The sequence below is a fragment of the Cetorhinus maximus genome, chromosome 22 (assembly GCF_964194155.1).
Source record: "Cetorhinus maximus chromosome 22, sCetMax3.hap1.1, whole genome shotgun sequence".
In the NCBI taxonomy this organism is placed as follows: Eukaryota; Metazoa; Chordata; class Chondrichthyes; order Lamniformes; family Cetorhinidae; genus Cetorhinus; species Cetorhinus maximus.
In genome coordinates, this window is record NC_135900.1 from 31,437,125 (window position 1) to 31,462,319 (window position 25,195).

A 25,195-nucleotide genomic window follows, 5' to 3' on the forward strand; every position below is an offset into this window, starting at 1 on the left:
AACCCCCCTGTTTAAGAAGGGAGTGAGGCAAAAGACGGGAAATTACAGGCCGATTAGCCTGACCTCGGTCGTTGGTAAGATTTTAGAGTCTATTATTAAGGATGAGATTTCAGAATACTTGGAAGTGCATGGTGAAATCGGGCAAAGTCAGCATGGTTTCATCAAGGGGAGGTCATGCCTGACAAATCTGTTAGAATTCTTTGAGGAGGTAACGAGTAGGTTAGACAAAGGAGAGCCAATGGATGTTATCTACTTGGACTTCCAGAAGGCCTTTGATAAGGTGCCGCACAAGAGGCTGCTCAGTAAGATAAGAGCCCATGGTGTTAGAGGCAAGGTACTAGCATGGATAGAAGATTGGCTGTCTGGCAGAAGGCAGAGAGTGGGGATAAGGGGGTCCTTCCCAGGATGGCGGCCGGTGACTAGTGGAGTTGCGCAGGGGTCAGTGTTGGGACCACAACTTTTCACTTTATTCATTAATGATTTAGATGAAGGAACTGAGGGCATTCTGGCTAAGTTTGCAGATGATACAAAGATAGGTGGAGGGACAGGTAGTATTGAGGAGGCGGGGAGGCTGCAGAAGGATTTGGACAAGTTAGGAGAATGGGCAAAGAAGTGGCAGATGGAATACAACGTGGGGAAGTGTGAGGTCATGCACTTTGGTAGGAAGAATAGAGGCGTAGACTATTTTCTAAATGGGGAGAGAATTCAAAAATCTGGAGTGCAAAGGGACTTGGGAGTCCTAGTCCAGGATTCTCTTAAGGTTAACTTGCAGGTTGAGTCGGTAGTTAGGAAGGCAAATGCAATGTTGGCATTTATTTCGAGAGGACTAGAATATAAAAGCAGGAATGTGCTGCTGAGGCTTTATAAGGCTCTGGTCAGACCACATTTAGAATATTGTGAGCAATTTTGGGCCCCATATCTCAGGAAGGATGTGCTGGCCCTGGAGAGGGTCCAGAGGAGGTTCACGAGAACGATCCCAAGAATGAAAGGCTTAACATATGAGGAACGTTTGAGGACTCTGGGTCTATACTCGATGGAGTTTAAAAGGATGAGGGGAGATCTGATTGAAACTTACAGAATACTGAAAGGCCTGGATACAGTGGACGTGGGGAAGATGTTTCCATTAACAGGAGAGACTAGGACCTGAGGGCACAGCCTCAGAGTAAAGGGAAGACTTTTTAGAACAGAGATGAGGAGAAACTTCTTTAGCCAGAGAGTGGTGAATCTATGGAATTCATTGCCACAGAAGGCTGTGGAGGCCAGGTCATTGAGTGTATTTAAGACCAAGATAGATAGGTTCTTGATTGGTAAGGGGATCAAAGGTTACGGGGAGAAGGCGGGAGAATGGGGTTGAGAAACTTATCAGCCATGATTGAATGGCAGCGCCGACTCGATGGGCCGAATGGCCTAATTTCTGCTCCTATGTCTTATGGTCTTACGTCTTATCTCAGAGAAAAAAAATTTTCATCTATCTTAAAAGGGACCTCTTATTCTTAAATTAAGCCCCTAAGTTCTAGTTTCCCCCACATGAGGAAACATCCAACCTAATCCAGTCCCCTCAAGATCTTATATGTTTCAATAAGCTCACCTTTCATTCTTCTAAGCTCCAATGGGTATAGGCCTAAACTGTTCAACCCTTCTTCGTAAGATAAGCCCTTCATCCCAGGAATGAATCGAGTGAACCTTCTCTGATCTGCTTCTAAAGCAGTTTTCAAATGAGACCAAAACTGTAGACAGTACTCCAGATGTGGTCTCACCAAGGCCCTGTACAGCTGCAGTAAAGCCTCCCCGATTTAAATTCATTTCTTCTTGCAATAAATGCCAGCATTTCATTGCCTCCCTAATCACTTCCTGTACCTGCATACTAACTTTGTGATTCATGTACCAAAACACCCAGATCCCTCTGTACCGCTGAGTTATACAACCTCTCTCCATTTAAATAGTATACTGATTTCTGTTCTCCCTGCCAAAATGGACAAGTTCACATCTACCCACGTTATACCCCATCTGCCGAGTTTTTGCCTACTCACTTAACCTGTCTATATCCCTTTGCAGACTCTCTACCTCCTTCTGACAACTTACTTTCCTACCTATCTCGGTCTCATCAGCAAATTTAGCTACCATATAGTCGGTCCCATCATTCAAGACATTGATATAGATTGTAAATAACTGAGGACTCAGCACTGATCCCTGTGGCATTCCACTAGTCACAGCTTGCCAATTCAAAAAGTCCCATTAATCCTACTTTCTGCTTCCTATGAGCTAACCAATCATTTATCTATGCTAGTATGTTACCTCCTACACCATGTGCCCTTGTGTAGTAACCTTGATGTGGCACCTTATCAAATGCCTTTGGGTGAGTTGAGCTTGAAGAGGGCATGGTGAAAGGTGTGGCGGGAAGAAAGACTTGGGAGAGAAACTAGAAAAATGCATGAGTTTGGAGTTTGGTCAAGGGGAGCTAGGGTCGATTTAGCTTAGTGGGTGAGAAAAGGAGCTGAAAACAATGGTCTTAATCTAGATGACAAGCCTGAGCTCCTCTCAGCTATTGAGAATGAGAATGGAGGGGTGGAGAAGAATGTTGAAGGAGATGGTAGTGAACAAAAGAAGCTGATGGTTATCTTTCCTCTCCTGGAAGAGTGGATGACTTTTCAGGGAAAGTGAGGCCCAACAGCACTAGATGTGGTCTAGCTACAGCTGTTGGTTGATGACTAAACAAATTGTGCATCAAATATGCCCAAGGCTACACCCCATGGACTTGAGGGAATGAAGCTGGGACCCGTACCTGGAGTGTGATGGGGAAAAAAGACAGTAAAGGTTTTGCTGCGGACAAGAGCATCAAAGGTGGAGTTGTGGGAGTGGTTGAACAAACCAGTGACTGCAGAAATACTGCACAGAATTTTCTCCCTTCCGGGCCGATGGGCCCGACCCGACCTCCGACGGGCCCGACCCGACCTCCGACGGGCCCGACCCGACCTCCGACGGGCCCGACCCGACCTCCGACGGGCCCGACCCGACCTCCGACGGGCCCGACCCGACCTCCGACGGGCCCGACCCGACCTCCGACGGGCCCGACCCGACCTCCGACGGGCCCGACCCGACCTCCGACGGGCCCGACCCGACCTCCGACGGGCCCGACCCGACCTCCGACGGGCCCGACCCGACCTCCGACGGGCCCGACCCGACCTCCGACGGGCCCGACCCGACCTCCGACGGGCCCGACCCGACCTCCGCCGGAGAAGCGGGCCCTGCCGCCATTTTAGGTGGGTGGGCCAATTAAGGCCCGCCCAGCATGACGTCCACCGGGAAGTGCTATGCGCTTCCTGTGCAGGCAGGATTCCCTAAAAGCGAGAGTGCGCTCTTTTGTGCATGCGCACAAAAGAGCGCACATCTCCCTGAGGCTAAGTGCTGCCTCAGGGAGATCACTGACAGTTCTAAAAACATTAAAAATAGAAATTTTTTAAAATCCTTTACATGTCCCCCTCGTGACATGAGATGGGACATGTTCATAATCTACACTAAAACTTTATTAAACTTTTTAAAACCCTGCATGAAACCTCATCCCGCCGGTGGATGAGGTTTCATGTTTTTTCTATTGCCCACCGGCGTTTCTGGCCTGCCCGCCAACCTTAAATGCGTCGGCAGGCCCGCAGCTGATTTTGCTGTGCCCCCGCCTTCCTGAAAATTTAAATGGGGCGGGATGAAGTCGGGGGTTCCCCCCGACGTCATCCTGTGTCATTTTGCGCGTCGGCAAGCGGGCCCCGCTCCCTGCTCACCGACGGCAAAATTCAGCCCACTGTTGCAAATGGATGGGCAGTTGGAAGTTCAAAAGTGCATTTGCAAGTGATGGGGGAATTTTTTCCAGTGGATACAGGAATTTGCTTGGAAGGGAGTAAGGGCATATGGATGGTGAGGAATACAAGAAAGTGATCAGAGATGGCCTTGTCAATTTTATTTATTTAGTCAAGGCTTGTGGACGTGCAGACAAGGTAAGCATTTATTGCCCATCTCTTGTTGACCTTGAGAAGGTAATGGTGTACAGCTGCATTGAACCACTGGAGTCTATGTGTGGAAGTACTCTCGCAGTGCTGTTAGGTGAGGAGTTCCAGAATTTTGACCCAGCAATGAAGAAATTGTTATATGTCCAAGTCGGGACAGTGTGTGACTGGAGAATGCGTTTTTGTGGGTGAAGTGAGGGAGGGGTGGTGGTGGGGAAGAGTGGTGGGTGGTGTTCCCATGAGCTGTTATTGTTCCAACTATAGTAGAGTAAGAGGTGCTGTTGAAGAAATCTAGGTGAGCTTCTGCAGTGTATCTTGTAGATGGTGCACACTGCAGGCATGGTACACCAAAGCCACAGAAGATGGCACGGTTGAAGGGTTGACCATGAATATGTGTGGGAGAGTCTGCATGAAGGGAGAGTTTTAGAGAGGACAAGAGGGCAGCAATTTCAGAGAAGCAAGGAAAAGCAGAGCTGGTATGGAGATTGAAATCGCTGAGGATGATGAGTCTGCCCTTCAGTGCAGGCGCTGAGGGGAGAAAAGGTGGTTAAATATGAAAAACCCATGGTTAGAATCAAGTTTCGTAACAATTAAGTTTTAAGTGGAGACACTAAGTTTATTTGTTTATCACCATTGAGAAATTATGAACCATAACTGCAAATTGCCAAAAGTATGCATAAGGGTGCATTACTTTGAATAAAAGTAATTGCAAAATTATTCTCACGTGAATGGCTTTGCACACACTTGCTGAGGGATTTTGATGAAATGTGAAAATACATTTAATAGTCAATGGCAAATTTATAGAAAACTATGAGACCATGCTATTTTCTAAATTCATCCTGGTCTGAGCATAAATTACAGACATTTTGAATTTTTATGCAGATTAAAATTACTGATCCGAATGATCAAAGGAAAATTTTGGAAGCAGTTTGTGAGATGCAGCCGGAAGACCTACAAGTTGCTCAGTTACCTTCACTGGACAATTTTGATTGCAGGTAATAAAAATAATGAAATTATTAACAATTTAAAATAAAGGCAAGTACTTTTTCAACATCATAGTAGCTGTTTTAAAAACAAGCGCCACACTAAGTACCCAAATTCCATTATATTTTGCAGCAGTCCTGTAGTTTATCATTCATTTTAACATCAATCTCTGTACTACTTGCTTTAAAAGAGTAAGTCAGTGTAATAGTGAGTGACTGCTGCATTGTTGGAGATATTGGGCCGTAACCTCTGACTAGTGTCAGAATGGGCTGGCCTGCAAAAATTAGGAGAAATAAATATGTATTTACCTGGTCTTGAAAATAGCGTTGACACTTCCATTCACTGGAGCTGCTTGGGGCCTGTATCGAAAGAATGCTCACAGGCTCCAGCGAAGTGTAGATTCAGCATATTCAAGGAGGCCACACCCCCTTTTTACAGCACTAGATGCTGTAAAGTAGGTAAGTTTAAAGGGCCAGGAAAATTGACAGGCCAGAGGAAGGTAAGTGCCTAAGATAAAGAGAGAGGATTTGGGGGAGGGGGAGTCTGGGGCTTGGAGGAGTGATCCGAGGTTTGGGGGGATAATCCGGGGATTGCGAGGGTGAGGGGGGCGGTGATGGTGCAGTCAGCCTGGGTCTTTACAGTAGTTACTCAGAAGCTAGAAGAGGTTTAAGTTCTTTTAACTTTTTCTGGGTAACTTGGTATAACCCTGGCAGAACCATCCAAAATTTGCAATTTAAATTGTATTTTCGATGGTTCCCAGCACAGCGCAATTTTCCAGAGGAAATGTACATTTCTGGGCTTTTGCTGTGCAAACCCATACCTGGGAACTTGCTAGAAGGATTTCCCCAGCACATCTTTGGGGCGCGCCCAAATCCAACACTGGGGAGCGTGGAAGTTAAGAGCCACTGTCTTTTAGATAGAACATTGAACTGTCTGCTTATTCAGAGAGACTTAAAAGATCCCATGGCACATTATTATAAAAAATGGGATGTTTTCCCATGAACTAGTGAGATTAACTTCTGCTTTTGTGGGACAGTTGATTTCCATGGTTTTCTACATAATAGTGCACTTCAAAAGTAATTCGTTGGTAGTGAAGAACTTTTGAGGCATCCCAAGGAAATGATACTATATAAGTGTCTTTATTCTTTCATGAGAAATGGGTGTCGCTGGCAAGGCCAACATTTATTGTCCATACCTGATTGCCCTTGAACTGAGGGCAGTTAATACTCAATCGCATTGCTGTGGGCCTGGAGTCACGTGTAGGCCAGACCGAGCGAGGATGGCAGATTTCCTTTCCTAAAGGGCATTAGTGAACCAGATGGATTTTTACAACAATAAATGATAGTTTCATGAGACTGAGACTAGCTTTATTTCAGATTTATTCGTTGAATTTAAATTCCACCAGCTGCCAAGGTGGGATTTGAACCCATGTCTCCACCGCATTAACTGGGCCTCTGGATTAGTAGTCCATTGACGTTATCACGACGTCACATCTGCCCCTACAAGTTTTTTGTAATCAGGGGAATAACAGTTAGCCGTTGTATGGAGTATTCTAGTCACCTTTAGTGTAAATTCATCCTGCTTACCAGAGAAATGGGAGATATGTGTCCCAAATGCTTTGAAATATCTTACGATGTGAAAGGCAGTTAGTTATTTCTCAATTTATCAGTCTTGCAGTCAACCATCCCCTCATCCTCTTCCCCCGCTCCCCACCCCCACCCCACCACTTGCTTTTTTATACTGCATGAGCAGAAGACAATTTTATGATGATGGTATTAAATGATAATTATCTATGTCCTCCCCAGATCCACCCAGATGCTTGATCTTGTCTTGAAGAGAGGAACAATAATGTTTCCCTTTTGATTAAGTGCAGCTAATAAGAATGTGATTGCTCTTGACTGTAAAATCACTCTAAATCTTAAAAACAAAATTGCCACCATTTTTTTCCTTCAAATAACATTTGCAAAGGCTTACAGATGAAAATAGCATTGTATTATTTTAAAATGACTCCCACTGGTTATAAAATATAAACATTTTAAATATTTTAATCACCTGTTGGTAATGGATGAAAGTAGTACACTGACCTAGAAATTCTAGAAGTCAAGGAAAGATTTTGAAAAATGACTTATAGGGACAATGTTAAGCAACCTGCACAGAGAACCTGGGGATAAAACACATTCTAATTCAGCAGGTACATGAAGTAAAACTAAAACCATTCTCATTTGGAAGTTTTTCCTCTTAATCATTTTAAAGTAAAAGCTCAAGTAAAGAATTTGATCTAATTAAGGTATTGGTATTTCTAGATATTAAAGACTAAAGCACCCATTTAGATATAAGATTGTCAATTTCACCATGAGAATTATGTTGCAATGAAAACCTCTGTCTCCATCCCTGTTGTGTCCTAAGAATTCATGAAACTGCTGAGGGTCATTCATCAGTAACAGATTATTGTCAGCAAGTAGATGTAGTTTCTAGAATGTTCACATTATTGATGCTCTTCAAGCAAATATTGCAATTAATTATGTGCCATAGAAGACCTTGCCGTAAGGAGACAGGCATTGAAACCCTTAATTCCTTCTGCCTCTCTGCAAATATGCCTAGGTTCACAGAACGTCCCTGAGATTGTCAGAAAGTTTGGATTTAGGTTATGGATGACAGAGGGAATGAGATCAACTATTATCCTGTCTCCCAAAATAAGCTGTGCTTTAATTAATCCAATGTGAGCATCTTAACCACCTTACCTTTGACAAAATGCTTTTAAAATCAGTGTTTTCAGTGAAAACATTTTGCTAAGATAATGTTTATAATAATTCGTAATGTAAACTGTAGGCATAAGACCAGGTTGTTCCATTTTTACATCGAGAGTGTGCTTGAAATATTTATGTTTTCCTGAAGTGCCCCAAAAGGAAGTATTTCTTCTTCAATTTTTTTAATTATGAAGCATTTATCACCTATATTTCATGTTGAAGCTACAAAGAAGATTTTAACAAAATTTATTCTATTCCTTGATAAATGAAGTAACTATTTTATCTGCTTTTTTAACTGTATGGGCACATTGACCTTTTTAATGTTAAGCTAGGTGTCAGAATAAAGCAGTCCAAACAAATCCAGCTGGCATTGGTGTTTAAGTTACTAAGTTTATGGGAAAAATTGTTAGGCACACGTAGTTCAGGAATCTGACCTCGCAATCTGTTTCTGGGATGTGTTTATATACATTTTTTAGTAAGACCTGGCTTTCCATCTATCATGGGGCTTTCCATGATACACATAAGGTAGTTATTCAGTGGTAAAAAAAACATTATGGAAATGTTCATTTGCTGTTGGGGGCATGGGGTTGTATTCTGATGGGGTGTTTCAGAAGTCATGTAGCTTCAAATGTCTATGTTAATTCATCTTCACATTGTCAGAACAGAAATTGATCCAAACAAACACCCTGATTCACCAACCATCACAAAATTAAAATAGCAAAATTTGGCAAACATTGTAATCTACAAATTTGTCATTACATATAACTAATTTTAGAAAGGTGCCCTCATGGTGAAAGTGTTTCCATAAGATATTTAATATATTTATATTGTTTTTTGTCTTTTAATTTGGCTGTAAAATGAACAGTGGAGTCCTTTGTATGGATAGATGGAAACAAGAATGCTAATCTCTTTTTTTTTCCAAATAATAGCCTTAGCCTATAAGTAATGAATCAATTATGAGTGACATGAAATCTGTTCTAGGAGTAAACTGGATCCCGTTATGCTCCCAAAACTAAATAACAACAAACCCATTTTTGGGAAGTACATTATAGAGTGTGTTACTGTCTGAAAAATGAAAAGAAAAACTAACATAACACCTGTTTTCTGGAGCCCATGAAGCAAATTAATAGGAATATTGGAAAGCTGTAGATAATATATTTTTGTACTCTGTATGCTTTCAACTGCAAAATCATGGAGAGAACTGTTAGCGTTTTCAGCAGTTCAGATGTTTTTGAGGCAAACAAATTGAATGAACGTGAATTGAAACCTACGTGACTGAGACATGAATAAAGCCTGGTCCACTAATGTTAAATGAACATTCCTACAAATGGAATTTGTAAATCTAAAATCATCATCTATAAAGTGTTGCATTGATTTATGCAAACTGACTAATTATAGGTGGTAACCTCATGGGACGTGATCATTTTTTCCTCCAATATCACTATGTACTAGGTCTACTGCTTGCATTGTGCACCGGTGTAATCTGCTGTTACATTGATTTATGCAAACTGACTAATTATAGGTGGTAACCTCATGGCACGTGATCATTTTTTCTTCCAATATCACTATGTACTAGGTCTGCTGCTTGAATTGTGCACCGGTGTAATCTGCTTTCTGACTTTTAATTCTAAATTAAAAGAAATGCCAATAAGAAGTGGACTACATTTTAGAGTATTTTCCATTTAATTTTAAAAGAGCAGAGAATTGCATGGTAGGAATTTCTAACAATTTGCTGATATAAATAAAACTTTATGAGAAAATCATGTAAGAAATTGCCTACCTCAACTCCTTTACTTTTTTTTTCTGGTACTGCTCGATGATGCATCAGGAAATTATATTGTAAGTAGAAACACCATAAGTGGTCCATGTAAATTATTATAATTATACTCTCTTTAATTTTTTATCCTTACCCTTGCCCAGTTTTCTTCCCCCTTCCTCGCTTATACGCTGTGTTGCACTGGGTTATGGTTTTGGTATCTCTGAGTCCAGTCTGTGTATCATTCCATTTCTCTCTGATATCCTCTCTGTACATCATACATCAGATTTCCATGCAACTGTTCTGTGAAATAGATTAACATATTTGAGGTCGTCATTGAAGAAACACATATACATAGAATAGTATAGCAATAATAACCATACCAGTAATAACCTAGATGATTGCTTGATAGCTAACCTTGGATCTGTAACCTTTTTGAATGAAATTTATTTCAGCACTTATCTATTCTTACCCCTCAAGTAGCCTTCAAAACTTAACCAGGGCCATAATTGTTATAGTAACTGAGTTAAAGAGGCAAACAGTAGTATCACCTCTTTCTTAGAGACAAAGGGAAATAAGAACAAAGTTTTCCAATCAGACTTCAAAGCCTTATCAACCTCTTCTGGTTTCAAGCTATTAAAAAAATTAGATGACCCTGACTTTGAGATGTTACTGTACCATTCCTCCTCTTCAAATCTACCTGCTGAAAAATTTGCCTTACTGCTAATCACTGTTAAAATCTTTGTTAAACAAACATTTGAAAGAGACGTAGAAGATGCTGATGACTTGGCAAGGATGGTACATCTTCTCCATCTGAAGTAGCCAAGATTTTCTGGTACCTCCTTAAGATTTTTCCCATGTTCAATGTATCAGATGTGCGAAAGTCTTCAGCCACTATGCCTTATAACTTCAGAAGCTTAAAATTTCTATCCAATCATTTTCCAAGAGTCCTGCCTGAGCACTTGTGGATAGTCATTGGTTCAACAATCATAATTTGCAATATAATCAGTCTAAGATTAGCCTTGACTTTAAATAGATGACTGCTACTGAAACTTATTAGCCAGAAAGTTTTTAACAAAGAAAAATAGATTGGTAAAGGGGAATCTAGGCACATTAAATGCAGATGCAGGTAAGGCTATAATGAGCAGTAAGAAACTTGCAGAATTATTACGACTATTGTGTGTCTATCTTGACAATGGCAGAAGAAGAAGAAATGCCAGCAAAACAAGGAAACTTAAAAAAAAAAGTGAAGAGAAATTTATGGGTGTAATGTTAGGGGAAAATAGTAATGGAGAAAATATGAGAAGTTAAGATTGAGAAATATTCAGGACCTAATGGTTTCTACCACTGGGTATTAAAAGAAATAGCTGAGGAAATTGCATTGTTTGTCGTGATTTTTTTTGTCCTTTCCTCGGTATGTTCCTGGCTAGGCCAGCGTTTGTTGGCCATCGCTCATTACCCTTGAGAAGATAGTGGTGAGCAGCCTTCTTGAGCTGCTCGAGTCCAACTGATGTAGGTACACCACAGTGCTGTTAGGAAGGGTGTTCCAGGTATTTGACCCAGCAACAATGAAGGAATGGCAATATAATTCCAAGTCAGGATGGTGTGTGGCTTAGAGGGAAATTTGCAGGTGGTGGTGTTCTTAGGCGTCTACTTCTAGGTAGTGGAGGTCACAGGTTTGAAAGGTGCTGTTGAAGGAGGAGGCTCGGCAAGTTGAGGCAGTGCACCTTGTATATGGTGCACATTGCTGTCACCATGTGCCAGTGGTGGCGAGTTAAAGTGGTAGTTGGGGTATGACCAAGGAGCCTGCTTTGTCCTGGGTGCTTTTGGGCTTCTTGAGTGTTGTTGAAGCTGCACTGATCCAAGCAAGTGGAGAGTATTCCTTCAAATTCTTTACTTGTGCCTTGTAGATGGTGGACAGGCTTTGGGAAACCAGCGATGATGATGCCATTGAATGTGAAGGGAAGATGGCTAGATTCTCTCTTGTTGGAAATAGTCATTGCCTGGCACTTGTGTGGTGCAACTGTTTGTCATAATCTTTGATAAAACTCATCTTGGTAACTGCTTTAGTGTTGTACACCTAGTGGGGAATATCTCCATTTGAAGGAGTTGATGAATATCAAAAAGTGCTCCTGAAGGCTTTACAGCAATCATTAGCCCTTCTGGAGCCTACTGTAATGGTTTTGAAGCTTGACGTATGTGACAAGACTTTATGCAACTATTAACACCCCTTCTCATACTCGGTCAGTAGTTCATTAGTAGATTTGTAACATCTGTTTTGTAAGGGACAAACATCTACTCTTGGTATAATCATGGAATTCTCTCAAGTGACCAGATGAAGAGGCTATTTTATGCTAATTTCACCTCTGAGATGCATTTTGGGGCATTATTTTGCAGTGCTACTAACTAAAAAACAAATTGTTGTTGCTTTGTGATTTTGAGGTCTCAGCTGGACCTAACTTGCAATAGGAAAGTGCTGTGCATCATATTTCTCCTCACTAGCTAAAGCTACTTTTGTTCAGCTGACAATTGTGAAGACCCATATAAGAACCAGGGTGTTCAATTGCTTCCAAACAAAGCTCAAAAGTATTATGAATGTTGAAATGATTTGTTTCATTAATACTAGTTGTTACACACAGTCATCATCATCAACAACTGTTTTGTCTCTATCTCTCCCTTTTTGCCCATCTCCTGCCAAAGAACCTTCTGGGTTTTATCATTTTTATGCCCAACTGCCTCTTACCCAGTGGAAGGAAGAGCTGTAATTCCATCTTCAACAACAGCTTACAATAACCGCTTGCTTTTATATTGTTCAATTCAATGGTAAAATGCCCCAAGGCACTCCACAGGGATGTAATCAGATAAAAATTGATACCGAGCCAAAGGAGACATTAGGACAAATGACCAAAAACTTGGTCAAAGTGTTAGGTTTTAAGGAGGAGACAGAGGTGGAGAGGTTCAGAGAGGGAATTCCGCAGCTTAAGTGCCGTCAGCTGCCTGTGATGATGTGATGAAAGTTGGGGAAGAGAGCTCTCTACTGCTTTGTAAATAGTACCATGAGATTATTAACATCACCTGAAAAGCCCTTCAATGTTTCATCTGAAGCGCAGTATCTCTGACAGTACCGCACTCTCAGTACTGTATTTAAGAGTCAGTTGAAATGATAATACAAAGTCCAAGAGTGGGATTGGACTGCATGGCCTTCTGACATAGAAGTGAGATTGAGCCAATCTGATACACTGCTCAGTGAATGGATGACAAGGGCGGCGGGGGTGAGGGTGTGTGGAGAAATAAACCTGGATTAACGGAAGAATAAAATCTACATAAATGATTACTAAAGTGTGCAATACTTTCCCATGATTATTTGAGACAAAGACACTTGAAGAAAAGTACTCTAGGATACGTGAACTGAGCAGGACACTGTGCTAAATGGCCACCTTCTGTCTGAAAATATCTATTATTCTGTAAATCTTGGGGCTAGGGGAGGGGTCTGACAGATTGCATTTAAGTTACTGGTACTAACCTGTAATTGCCACTAGATGGGCACATTTACTTAGTATAGACAGGATGGTGCACTCACTATATGCAAAATTCACTGTAACAAGAATTCGAGCAATAGTTAAATTTGAAAGCAGCGGTTAGTGTACAAGCAAGTAGATTATTTATTGAATGAAAATTAGGCCTGCGAATTTTTTACAATTTTGTTTCTAAACCCATTTGCAGTAAATGTGGTTAAAAATTCATGAGAGAAGTTATGTCTCTGCATATGAGCTTATAGTTCCCAAATGTAGGAGTGTCAATTATCTCCTCCAAGCTATAACTGGAATATACTGTCCATAACCACGTGAATTACTATAAAATTGGTTTAATTAGTTTATGCTTGCTAATTTTGTAACGCTGTCATGAGCCAGAGTTGAACGGGAAAATGTCAGTACACAAAAAGCAAGAGTGAAATAACTTGACTTGAATAACATTCCACCTGTTGCAATATCCTACCCCGCCCTTCAACTATGGTGATTTAGCTGATTGAAGCTACAAGATAGCATCTGTTTATTTACTTGTTCATCCTTCAAGGCAAAGATGACCATGTTCATCATCTGGGGTGTTTGGTATGGTTCCGATGGGTGTGTAGGTGACTGCTGAGGCTGATCTGTGCCCAGTAGGTTCTACTGCAAATAGGACGGTATACCGCAGACGATTGAGGTTTGTATGTTTTGCTGGCTTAGAATCCCCTCTCTTTGCATTTTCTCTCTGACTCTGGTATGCATTTGCTTTTGAAAGTAGCCGCATCCTTTTTTATTTGGTCACACCAAGTGCAGCGATCCTGGGCGAGTTTCTCCCAGGTCTTGAAGTTGATATCAAAACTCCAAAGTGGAGCCCTCAGAGTGCCCTTGTAGTACTTCCTTTGACTGCCATGAGATTCATGCCCCAGACTCGAGCTCTCCATCGAAGATTCACTTTGGTAAGCGAGTGTCAGGCATTTTGGCTACATGACCAGCCTGACTTAGTTGTGACTGCCTCAATATGGTGTGGATGCTTAGCATGCTAGCTGGGGTGAGCACATTAGTATCTAGTATTTTGTCTTGCCATCTGATCGTCAGAAGCTTTCGAGGGCAGCTCAAGTGAAAGTAGTTGAACCTCACGACATGGCGCTGGTACACAGCCAGTCTCGCATGCGCAGAGCAGAATAGGTAGGCAGGACTATTGCTCTATAGACTTTCACTTAATAACACCTTAAAGTTGGTGTGGAAATTATCTCAATCTTCAAAAGAAGTAGTTATCGGGTTTCCATATCAGAACTAGGTGATATGGGAGATTAATTTGTTACAGATAAGATGCAGCATTTGGTTGCTTATAGTTTGATTATTTCACTTAATGAAAATCAGAATCAGCTTATCTCATGGGCAAACAATGTGATCTTGGTTAGACTAAAGAGTACTGAAGCTCATTGCAGTTAAACTATTTAGGATTGATGGATTGCCATTTGCTTTCACAAACACTTTTTCCTAGGACCATTAGGATGATTAGTCTCCGAAACAGCTCCCCAAACAGCAAATATTAAATATCTGATTGACATTAAGTCCAGCACTGCAAAGCCTTTACTGTGAAAGTTGTTTAATGATTTGGTTAAAATATATACTGTTGGACTAGTGATGAATTAGAAAGGTATCATTTGCTTTGTCAGTGACTAATTGCATTTTCCTTGCATTGCTTGAAGTTCTGCCATCTATTCACTGCTGTTCCAGTTTCCAAATCGTATGATTTTTTTCGTAAGAGGGTGAAACCAGGATTTTAACTTGCAAAATGCTTTTCAAAATGTTTTTATTTCAAAATATTTACACAATTTCGTTCATTTCCAAAATGTAAAGCAATGTAATGTTAGCACGTATTTAGTTTCAGTGCAGCCCTAAAGGATTTTTTTAAATAAGATTTAGTAATGTCATGGACAGAAATATAAAAATGGAACAAAGCAGTAAATTTCTGAAGCTCAGTGTATTTGAAAGACTTTTCCATAATTTGTAAACAGCATAACAAATTGATCTTCTACACCTGATCACTTCAACCCCTTGTTAAATTTTATACAGATAATCATTGTGGCAGGGCTTAAAATAATACACATTTTGATAACTGTTACAACTATCCATCTGTAATGTAATAGTATGGAGCAGATGGATCCATGAAAAGAATCATAAACTTCCAAAAATTGCTCAATTTTTCAAAAACGTATCTAAAAATTGACTTTTTAATGCTAATGGCTCATCTTTATTTTAAAACAGAACTCTCAGCAGAACCATTTGTGAGCACAATCAGATAACTTAAAGTATTATGTTTTAAAAAAGTAATGTTGATTGACTTTCCATCTTCTCCAAAATGTTGCTAAATCAGGAGTTCCCCATCTTAAAAGTGGCTGATTGAGCATTACAACCTGACAATGTGATGAAAAAGTGGGTAGTTCAAATTACGATAAACAATCAGTCTCCGGATCACAACCTCTTGATGGAGTATGCAGTCAGTTTCAGGTCAAGAATCTGATGTGAAACCAATTGAATTTATTGGCAAAGGACTGCAATCCCAAGTTTAGTTCCTGAATCTGAACTAGAATAAATGATTTTGAAATATAGAATTCACAATTTGATTTAGATAGATTAAGTTGTTTATATTTTGAAATTAGTTCCATTGATGCGTGCAATATATTTCACCGCTTCTTTAAAGTAGTGAAGGATTAGTGCCTAACTTTTCACTATCAGCATGTATGTCTCTAATAATATTACATTTAGTTAAGTGATACATTAAAATGTTGAATTGTGAATCAGATTTCATTATATTTAAGTGAACTATCAGCATTTTCCAATGCAGTAACAAAAATCAGTGTCTCCACAGTTTATTCTACATTTATGCATTTTTCCCCTTTAGCCTTAAAAATGGTGTAAAAGCGAAGTCAAGATCGTAGTTATAATAGCCTATTCCTGCTATTTCTTATGTTCCTTAACATGTTTTACATCTTGCATATAATTGTCTTTATTTGGCTGTCAAAATGTATTTAAATACACAGAAATGTCCATAACAAAGGAGTCTCATTGGCTGAGAATTCATTGTCGAAACCTGAGAAATGCAGTTTGCCTACTTGTCTGTGCTTTAGAGCAATGTCTCTGAACCTTAAACAGTAACGTATTTTAAAATTCAGTGTATTCAAAGGAAGGTTGTTCGTTTACTGAGCTAGCCAACTTTTAAGTTTTCACCTCATACATTGTGATACTGTACTGAAATAAAATATATTGTCATAATGTAATTAGATAGTGTAGTTTTAATGTCACATTAAACCTACAGGGTAGTGTCCTCAGCCCAACCATCTTCAGCTGCTTCATCAATGACCTTCCTTCCATCATAAGGTCAGAGGTGGGGATGTTCGCTGATGATTGCACAATGTTCAGCACATTCGCGACTCCTCAGATACTGAAGCAGTCTATGTCCAAATATAGCAAGACCTAGACAATATCCAGGCTCTTGCTGACAAGCGGCAAATAACAAGCGCCAGGCAATGACCATCTCCTACAAGAGAACTTAACCATCACTCCTTGACGCTCAGTGCCATTGCCATCGCTGAATCCCTCACTATCAACATCCTGAGAGTTACCATTGACCAGAAACTGAACTGGACTAGCCAGGTACACCCACAGTGCTGTTAGGGAGGCAGTTCCAGGATTTTGACCCAGCGACAGTGAAGAAAGAGATATATTTCCAAGTCAGGATGGTGAGTGGCTTGGATGGGAGGCTCCAGATGGTGGTGTTCCCATGTATCTGCTGCCCTTGTCCTTCTAGATGGTTAGTGACCATAGGTTTGGAAGGTGCTGTCTAAGCAGCCTTGGTGAGTTTGCGCAATGCATCTTGTAGATGGTACACACTACTGCCACTGTTCGTCGATCGTGGAGGGAGTGATTTTTGTGGATGGGCTGCCAATCAAGCGATACCTGCTGTGTCCTGGATGGCATCAAGCTTCTTGAATGTTGTTGGGGCTGCACTCATCCAGGCAAGTGAAGAGTATTCCATCACACTCCTGACTTGTGCCCTGTAGATGGTGGACAGACTTTGAGGAGTCAGGAGGTGAGTTACTCGTCATAGGATTCCTAGTCTCTGACCTGCTCTTGTAGCCACAGTATTTACATGGCTTGTCCATTTCAGTTTCCGGTCAATTGCATCCCCCAGGATGTTAATAGTGGGAGATTCAGCGATGGTGATGCCATTGAATGTCAAGGGGCCATGGTTAGATTCTCTCTTGTTGGAGATGGTCATTGCCCGCCACTTGTGTGGCGTGAATGTTACTTGTCAGCCCAAGCCTGGATATTGTCCGGGTCTTACTGCATTTGGACATGGACTGCTTCAATATCTGAGGAGTCGTGAATGGTGCTGGACTTTGTGCAATCATCAATGAACATCCCCACTTCTGACCTCATGATGGAAGGGAGGTCATTGATGAAGTAGCTGAAGACACTAGGACACTACCCTGAGGAACTCCTGCAATGATGCCCTGGAACTGAGATGATTGACTTCCGACAGCCACAACCATCTTCCTATGTGCTAGACATGACTCTAACCAGCGGAGAGTTTTCTCCCTGATTCCCGTTGACTCCAGTTTTGCTAGGGCTCCTTGATGTCACACTGGGTCAAATGCTGCCATGATGTCAAGGGTAGTCACTCTCACCTCACCTCTGGATTTCAGGTCTTTTGTCCATATTTGAACCAAGGCTGTAATGAGGTCAGGAGCTGAGTGATCCTGGCGGAACCCAAACTGGGTGCCAGTGAGCAGGTTATTGCTAAGCAAGTGCTGCTTGATAACACTGCCCATGACCCCTTCCATCACTTTACTGATGATCAACAGTAGACTGATGGGGTGATAATTGGCCGGGTGATTTGTCCTGCTTTTTGTGTGCAGGACATACCTGGGCAATTATTTACATTGCCGAACAGGTGCTAGTGTTGTACCTGTACTGGAACAGCTTGGCTGGGTGGGATGGCAAGTTCTGGAGCACAAGTCTTCTGTACTATTGCCGGAATATTGTCAGAACCTACTGTCTTTGCAGTAACCAATGCTTTCAGACGTTTCTTGATATCATGTGGAGTGAATCAAATTGGCTAAAGACTGGTATCTGTGATGCAGGAGACCTTTGGATGAGGCCTAGATGGATCATCCACTTGGCACTTCTGGCGGAAGATTGTTGCAAATGCTTCAGCTTTATCTTTTGCACTGATATGCTGGGTTCCCCCATCTGGGATATTTGTGGAGCCTCCTCCAGCGAGTTGCATAATTTGCACTACCGTTCATGATTGAATATGACAGGACTGCAGAGCGTATATCTGATCCGTTGGTTGTGAAATCATAGTTTTGTCTATCGCTTGCTGCTTATTTTGTTTGGCACGCAAGTAGCCCTGTGTTGTAGCTTCACCAGGTTGACACCTCAATTTTTGGCCTGGCTCTCTTGCACCCTTCTTTGAACCAGGGTTCAATATGAAGACAAGACTTAGTCTCCACAAGGACTGTGTGATGGCCAGTCGTACTGATACTGTCATGGACAGATGCATCTCCAGCAGACAGGTTGGTGAGGTCAAGTGTGTTTTTCCCTTTTGGTTCCCCCACCACCTGCTGCAGACCCAGCCTAGCAGCTATGTCCTTTAGGACTTGGCCAGCTCTCTGTAGTGGTGCTACCAAGTCACTCTTGGTGACGGGACATTGAAGGCCACCACCCAGAGTACATTCTGCGCCCTTGCCACCCTCAGTGCTTCCTCCAAGTGGTGTTCAACATGAAGGAGTACTGATTCATCAGCTGAGGGGGTGCGGTACGTGGTAATCAGCAAGGGGTTACCTTGCCCATGTTTGACTTGATGCCATGAAACTTCATGGAGTCCAGAGTCGATGTTGAGGATTCCCACTGTGCTGCCACCCCTGCTGGGTCTGTCCTGCCGGTGGGACAGGACATACCCAGGGATGGTGATGGGTGGTATCTAGGACTTAGCCTCACTCACGGAATCATACCTTACAGAAAATATCAGGCTGTTGCTTGACAGCTCTCCCAATTTTTGTACAAGCCCCCATACATTAGTAAGGAGGACTTTGCAGGGCCGACAGGACTGAGTTTGCTGTTGTCTAAATAACAGCGTAAGAAATAGGAACAGGAGTAGGCCATTGGGCTGCTCGAGCCCGCTGTAGCTTTCAAGAAGTTCAAGACTGATCTTCAACCTCATCTAACTTTCCTGCTCAATGCCTATATTCTTTAGTTCCCTTAGAGTTCAAAAAGCTATTCATCTCAAACTTAATTACGCCTAACCCCCAAGCATCCATGGCCCTTTAGGTAGAGAATTCCAAAGATTCACACCCTCTGAAAGAAGACATTTCTCCTCATCTTAACCTGAAATGTTTGACACCTTATCCTGGAACTCTGAGTTAAAGACTCTCCTGCAAAGGGAAACAGCCTCCCATCTACCCTGTGTACCTTCTCAGAATAGAATAGAATCAAGGAATTATTACAGCACACAAGGAGGCCATTAAGCTCATCGAGCCTGTGTTGGCTCTTTGCAAGAGCAGTTTGACTAATTCCAATCCATGCCTTTTCCTGACTCTTGCAACTTTTTTCCTTCAGGTGTTTATCTGCTTCACTTAAACCACGATTGAATCAGCTCCAAAACCGCTGCAGTCAGTGAAATGCAGATCGTACCCATTCACTGCGTTAAAAAAAAACCTTCATGTCTGCTTTGACGCTTTTTCCAATCACTTGCAGTTTTATATGTTTCAGTGAAATTACCTCTCATTTTCCGGAACTCTTAAGAATTCTACTCAATCTCCCCTAATAAGGCACCCTTTCAACCCAGTGAGCCTTTGTTGCATCACCTCTAAGATGTGTATCCTTTCTTGGGTACGGATACCATAAGTGTACATAGTACTGCAGTTATGGTCTCACCCAAAGCCTCTGTACAATTGCAGAAAGACTTCCTTACTCTTGTATTCCAACTGCCTTGCAATAAATGCCAACACACAATTTACCTTCCTAATTGTTTGGTGTACCTGCATGTTTACTTTTTGTGCTTTGTGTACAAAGCAGCCCAAATTCTTCTGAACTCCAATATTTGCTAGTTTCTCATCATTTAAAAAAATATTGTTTTTCTATTCTTCCTACAAGACTGAATAATCTCATATTTCTCCACATTCTACCTGCCTAATTTCCCTTTGCAGTCTCTTTGTGTCCTTATAATTAACTTTCCCATTAAACTTTGTATTGTCAACAAACCTGGATACATCACGTTAAGTCCCTTCATCTAAATCATTGATGTAGTTGTAAATAACTGAGCCCAGCACATTGTCTCCACGCTATCCCCAATCGAATGGAAAGGCTGAGGTGGCAGTGAAAATCACTGAAGGACTCGTCAAGAAATCAAGCAAATTTAGCACAGACGTATACAAGGCAATCCTCAAGTGGCAAAACACACCAACCTTGCAGCATCCCACTAATAACAGCCTGTCTATCTGAAAATGACCCGTTTATTTCTACTGTTTTCTGTCTTGTAATCATCCGTGCATATACATTGCTCCAACACCATGAGCCCTCATCTTGTGTAACCACATTTTGTGTGGCACCTTATTGAAAGTATTTTGAAAATCCAAAAAATAATACATCCACTGGGTTCCCCTAAATCTACCCTACAAGTTATATCCTCAAATTCTAATAGATTTGTCAAACACAATTTCCTTTTCTTAAAACTATGTTGACTCTGCCTAATCATATTCTGATTTTCTAAGTGCCCAGTTACCATTTCCTTAATGAATTTCCAGTATTTGCCCAATGATTGTCAGGCTAACTGGCCTGTAGTTTCCTGTTATCTTTCCCTCCTAGCTCAGAAGTGGTGTAACATTGGCTCCCTTCCAATCCACCGGGGCCATTCCAGAATCTGGGGAACTTTGGAAGATCATAATCATTGTATCCATCATCTCTGTAGCCACCTCTTTTCGAACCTTAGGTTGTAAACCATCAAGTCCAGGGATTTGTCAACTTTTAATCCCATTAATTTCTCCAGTACTTTCTCTTCAATAATAATTAATTTCTCATTTCGTTAGACCAATTGGTTCTCCGCTATTTCTGCTATTGTTTTGTGTCCCCTACCATGAAGGCACAAAATACTTGCTCAACAGATTCAAAATATATTCCTACTCCCATTATAATTTCTCCTGTCTCAGCCTCTAGAGATCCATTTTTACTTTCGCTAATCTCTTTTTACATACTTGTCGAAGCTCTTACAATCTGTTTTTATATTTCTGGCTAGTTTACTCTCATTCTATTTTCTCTCCCTATCAATTGTTTGGTCATTCTTTCCTGGATTTTCAGACGTCCCCAATCCTCAGGCTTATACTCTTGGCAATATTGTAAGCCTCTTATTTTAATATAATGCTTTCCTTAATCTCTTTAGTTAGCCGCAAACTACTTCTGCCAATTTGATTTGCCCAATCTACTTGAAAGTTAAAGTCCCCCATGAGTATAGCATTACTCTTGTTACATGCTCCTCATTTTATGTTTAAATACTCTGCCCAACAGAATAGGGAACCTATAAACAACTTCAGCCAGTGTTTCCTGACCCTTATCTCATATCTGTATCCTGATTCGACTTCCTGCTCTCCCGAACCAAATTATCCTTTCTCAATAATCTCAATACTGCTTTATAGTATCTCTTATTATCCGAGCTAGCTGCATTCCTCCCTGTCTCCCCTACCACTCATGCAATCCTCTGATCCTTTTAATCCTATGCCAATTTGTGCAAGGCTGAGGTAGTAATCCCGAGGTTCTGCTTATTAATTTGGATCCTTACTCCTCAAATTCACCCAGCAGAACCAGATTCCTTGTTCGACCAATGTCATTTGGCTCCTATGTGGATCCTCTCCTTCATGCTCCAAGTTCTTTTCCAACCGTGAGAAAATATCAGTGCACTGGGCAGACAACATAGCCTTCAGCACTCCTGTCATGGCTGCAAAGACTATTATCTATCCCCCTGACTGTAGTATCCCCTGCTACTACATTCCTCTTCACTCCCCCTTCCCCCCCTCCCCCCCCAACCACACTTGAATGGCCTTGTACCATGGTGCTATGGTCAAATTGCCCATCCTCCCTGCAGTCCTTGTCCTCACCCGTACTGTTAGATAAATCAAATTTAGCCATGCTTTAATACACCCATATATGCAGACTTCAACCTTTGCCAATGCTTTTAACTTTACAAGCATCAAATAAACTTTAAGAAATGTCACTGGGGAACCATCAGATGGATTAATTTTCCCTTGCCTAATGTGCACTCCAATCCCATTTTACCATTAATAGTAGACAGTACTGTTAAACTTTCATATACAAAGAACATAATTCTCTGTATAAAACCAATCAAGAAGTTCTGCCATTTGTATCCTGCACAGATGATTAAAACTGGGATGCAGTTTGAGTGTTTCTGACTGTTAGGAAATAGAGATAGTTTAAGTTATATTGGTATTTGTAGGTGTTAGGAATGAGTTTTAGCTTTAAAGTTTAAGTTTGATTTGTATTTTTGTGTCGAGTTAAGAAAGGTCAAATGGAGTTTTGGTTTCACTTTAAAAGGGTGCTTGCATTTCTAATGAGGTTTCTTACGACTATTGCAGCTAAGTTAAACAAACAAGGGTAGAAGAATTGAACTGTTGCCTAGTAACAGGAGGTCAGAGAGGCAGCTTTCTCCCATAGGCACACGCACGCACGCATACACACACACAATGTCACACAAGAAGAGAAACAATTTTGATTTGGAAGCTGTGGAGTTCAGTTGGTTTTTTTGGAAAGTTGTCACCAGGAGAGACTGGAGCAAAGGGAACAGAAACGCCAAAAGCAGGGAAGTGGAAGAGGGGAAGTCCAAAGAAGACCTTCTAGTCAAAGGAAGGGCAGGAACATGGAAACGGTCCTGTTAAGTGAAGTTAGGTGTGAGGGACAGGAGAAAGGCTCTAAGCTTCAGATTTAAAGAGACAAAAGCTGCAGAAAGCAGATTTAAAGCGGGAATGATTTGCAAGATGCAAGAAAGTCCAAAGAGATGGCTGAAGGTCTATGCTCTTTGCTATGGGCATGTGAAACAGTGGTGTACTGTTGACGGCTGAGTTTGAGAGAGAGAGAGTGCATGGAGGACAGCTTGAATGCATGTGGTGACCCAGGGAAGAGGAACATCGGAAGGAGAGTTTGAAACCCTGGAGGGTGAACCCTTGCGGAAGACTTCTGAGAGAAAACATCGGTTTGGGAGAAGATTCCAAAGCAAGTTCTTGGAGAGTGGAGATTGGAAACCCTCGTGTGAAAGACGGAGTTCAGTGAGACTGGTTGGCTCACGGTGTGACAAGCATTTGTGGGGAGAGTTGAAGAGACATCCATAGTATCTGGTTGAGGTGACATCTGTCACTTGGTTTCAGAGTGTGGTGTGTCTGACCATAGGTTTCTATAGGTTTACATGGACTGTATTTTACTGTGAACATTAAAGTATAAGATAGCTTTTTTTAACTTTGGTTGTCCTTACAAATCTGTATATATCTGTAAAGGTATAGTTGTGGGTGAAGAAATATTGTAATATAGTTCATCTTTTCTTGTTGAATAGATGGTTTTTTTTTGTTAAAAGTTCATCAGCTGACTTTGGTGACTCTGTTCAGTAGCCATGCTCCGTGTATCTAAACAAGCAAATAAAAGTTAGGATCTATCAAACTGGGTTCCATCCTGGGATCAGGCTTGTCCAGTGGTAACCTCAGCTGGGGATCGTAACACTGAATCTAATAAAGTCAACGAAAACAGAAGTTTACATTGGGTATACGGCACAGAAACAGGCTATTCTGTCTAACCTGTCAAAATAGCATTAAGCTCTACTCGAGCTTCCTCCCATCTTTCCTCATCTAAATCTATCATCATAACCCTCTATTCCCTTCTCCCTTGAATGCTTGTCTAGCTTCCCCTTAAATGCATCTGTACTAGGTGCTTCAACTATTTCTTATGGTAGGTGAGTCCCACATTCTCACTACTTAGGTAAAAAAAATTCTTCTGAATTCCCTATTGGATTTCTTGGTGACTATCTTATATTGATGGCCTCTAGTTATGCTCTTCCTCACAAGTGGGAACAATCTCACTCTATCCATTCTATCTAAACTTTTCATACTTTTAAAGACCTCTATTAGGTTACCCCCTCAGCTGTCTTTTTTTCAGGAGAAAAGAGACCCAGCATGTCTGTCATTTCCTGAATTGTATACCCACACATTTCTGGCATCATCATTGTATATCTTCCCCGCACGCTCTCCAGTGCCTCTATATCCTTTTTATAAAATGGTGACCAGAAATTTCTTATCCTCAATACCGGTTTGGCATAATTTTCCTACTTTTCAATTCTATCCCTCCGGAAATAAAACTTCATGCTTGGTTTTTTTTATATATAGCCTTACTATGGCACCACTTTTAGTGATTGGTGTGTTTGTACTCTGAGATCCCTTTGTTCCTCAGCCCCACCTAGACTTGCACCTTCCAAGTAAGAAGTAACTTCCTTAATCTTCCCTCACATTTACCTGTGTTGAACTTCAAAAGAGCACAAAATACACTGGGCCTGTTCAGCGTCAACTCCATACTCTGATTTTTTTTAAGGAATGGATAAAATATAAGAGAAATAAAATGTTTGTACTTTCTTGTACCTTTGTTTTATGAATATGCCTCTAATAGGCCTACAGCAAACAAAGGCAGTGTGCAAGAGCAATTCACAGAGGTTAGTTTGGCATCATTCACCTAGAGTAATAACAACTTATGATGATTCTGGGTAATGGACTGCAGCGATTCAAGAAGGCAGCTCACCATCACCTCCTCAAGGGCAACTGGGATGAGTAATAAATGCTGACCCAGCCATCAAAGCCCACACCTCGTGAATGAATATTTAAAGAAATAATTTGGATGCAACTAAATAACACAAGTGTGAAACTATACCTTTCCTCCTCCTATCCTTCTTATATCAGTGTTCTTTTGAAATTAATGTTATACCAATGTAATTCATATCTGGAATAGGCAATTAATGTATTCTGGAGGTTCAGTGGTGTAAAACAGTATATAATTAAATGATTTTCTTGAATTAGGCGTTATGAGGTTTGATAATAAAGAATACAATTGGAGATTACATTTTATATTAAGAAAATTGCAATGTGTATTTAACTTGTG

At 41.1% G+C, this 25,195-nt stretch overlaps 1 protein-coding gene across 1 annotated transcript in view; it reads left to right on the plus strand.

Annotated features, from left to right (window-relative positions):
• The window catches only part of asz1 (ankyrin repeat, SAM and basic leucine zipper domain containing 1), a 128,225-nt gene that overhangs the window by 79,126 nt on the left and 23,904 nt on the right, over positions 1-25,195 (plus strand). Inside the window, exon 10 of the mRNA XM_078568564.1 lies at positions 4,878-4,990. Coding sequence (XP_078424690.1) covers positions 4,878-4,990 — 113 coding nt within the window. The remainder of the gene's footprint in view (positions 1-4,877; positions 4,991-25,195) is intronic.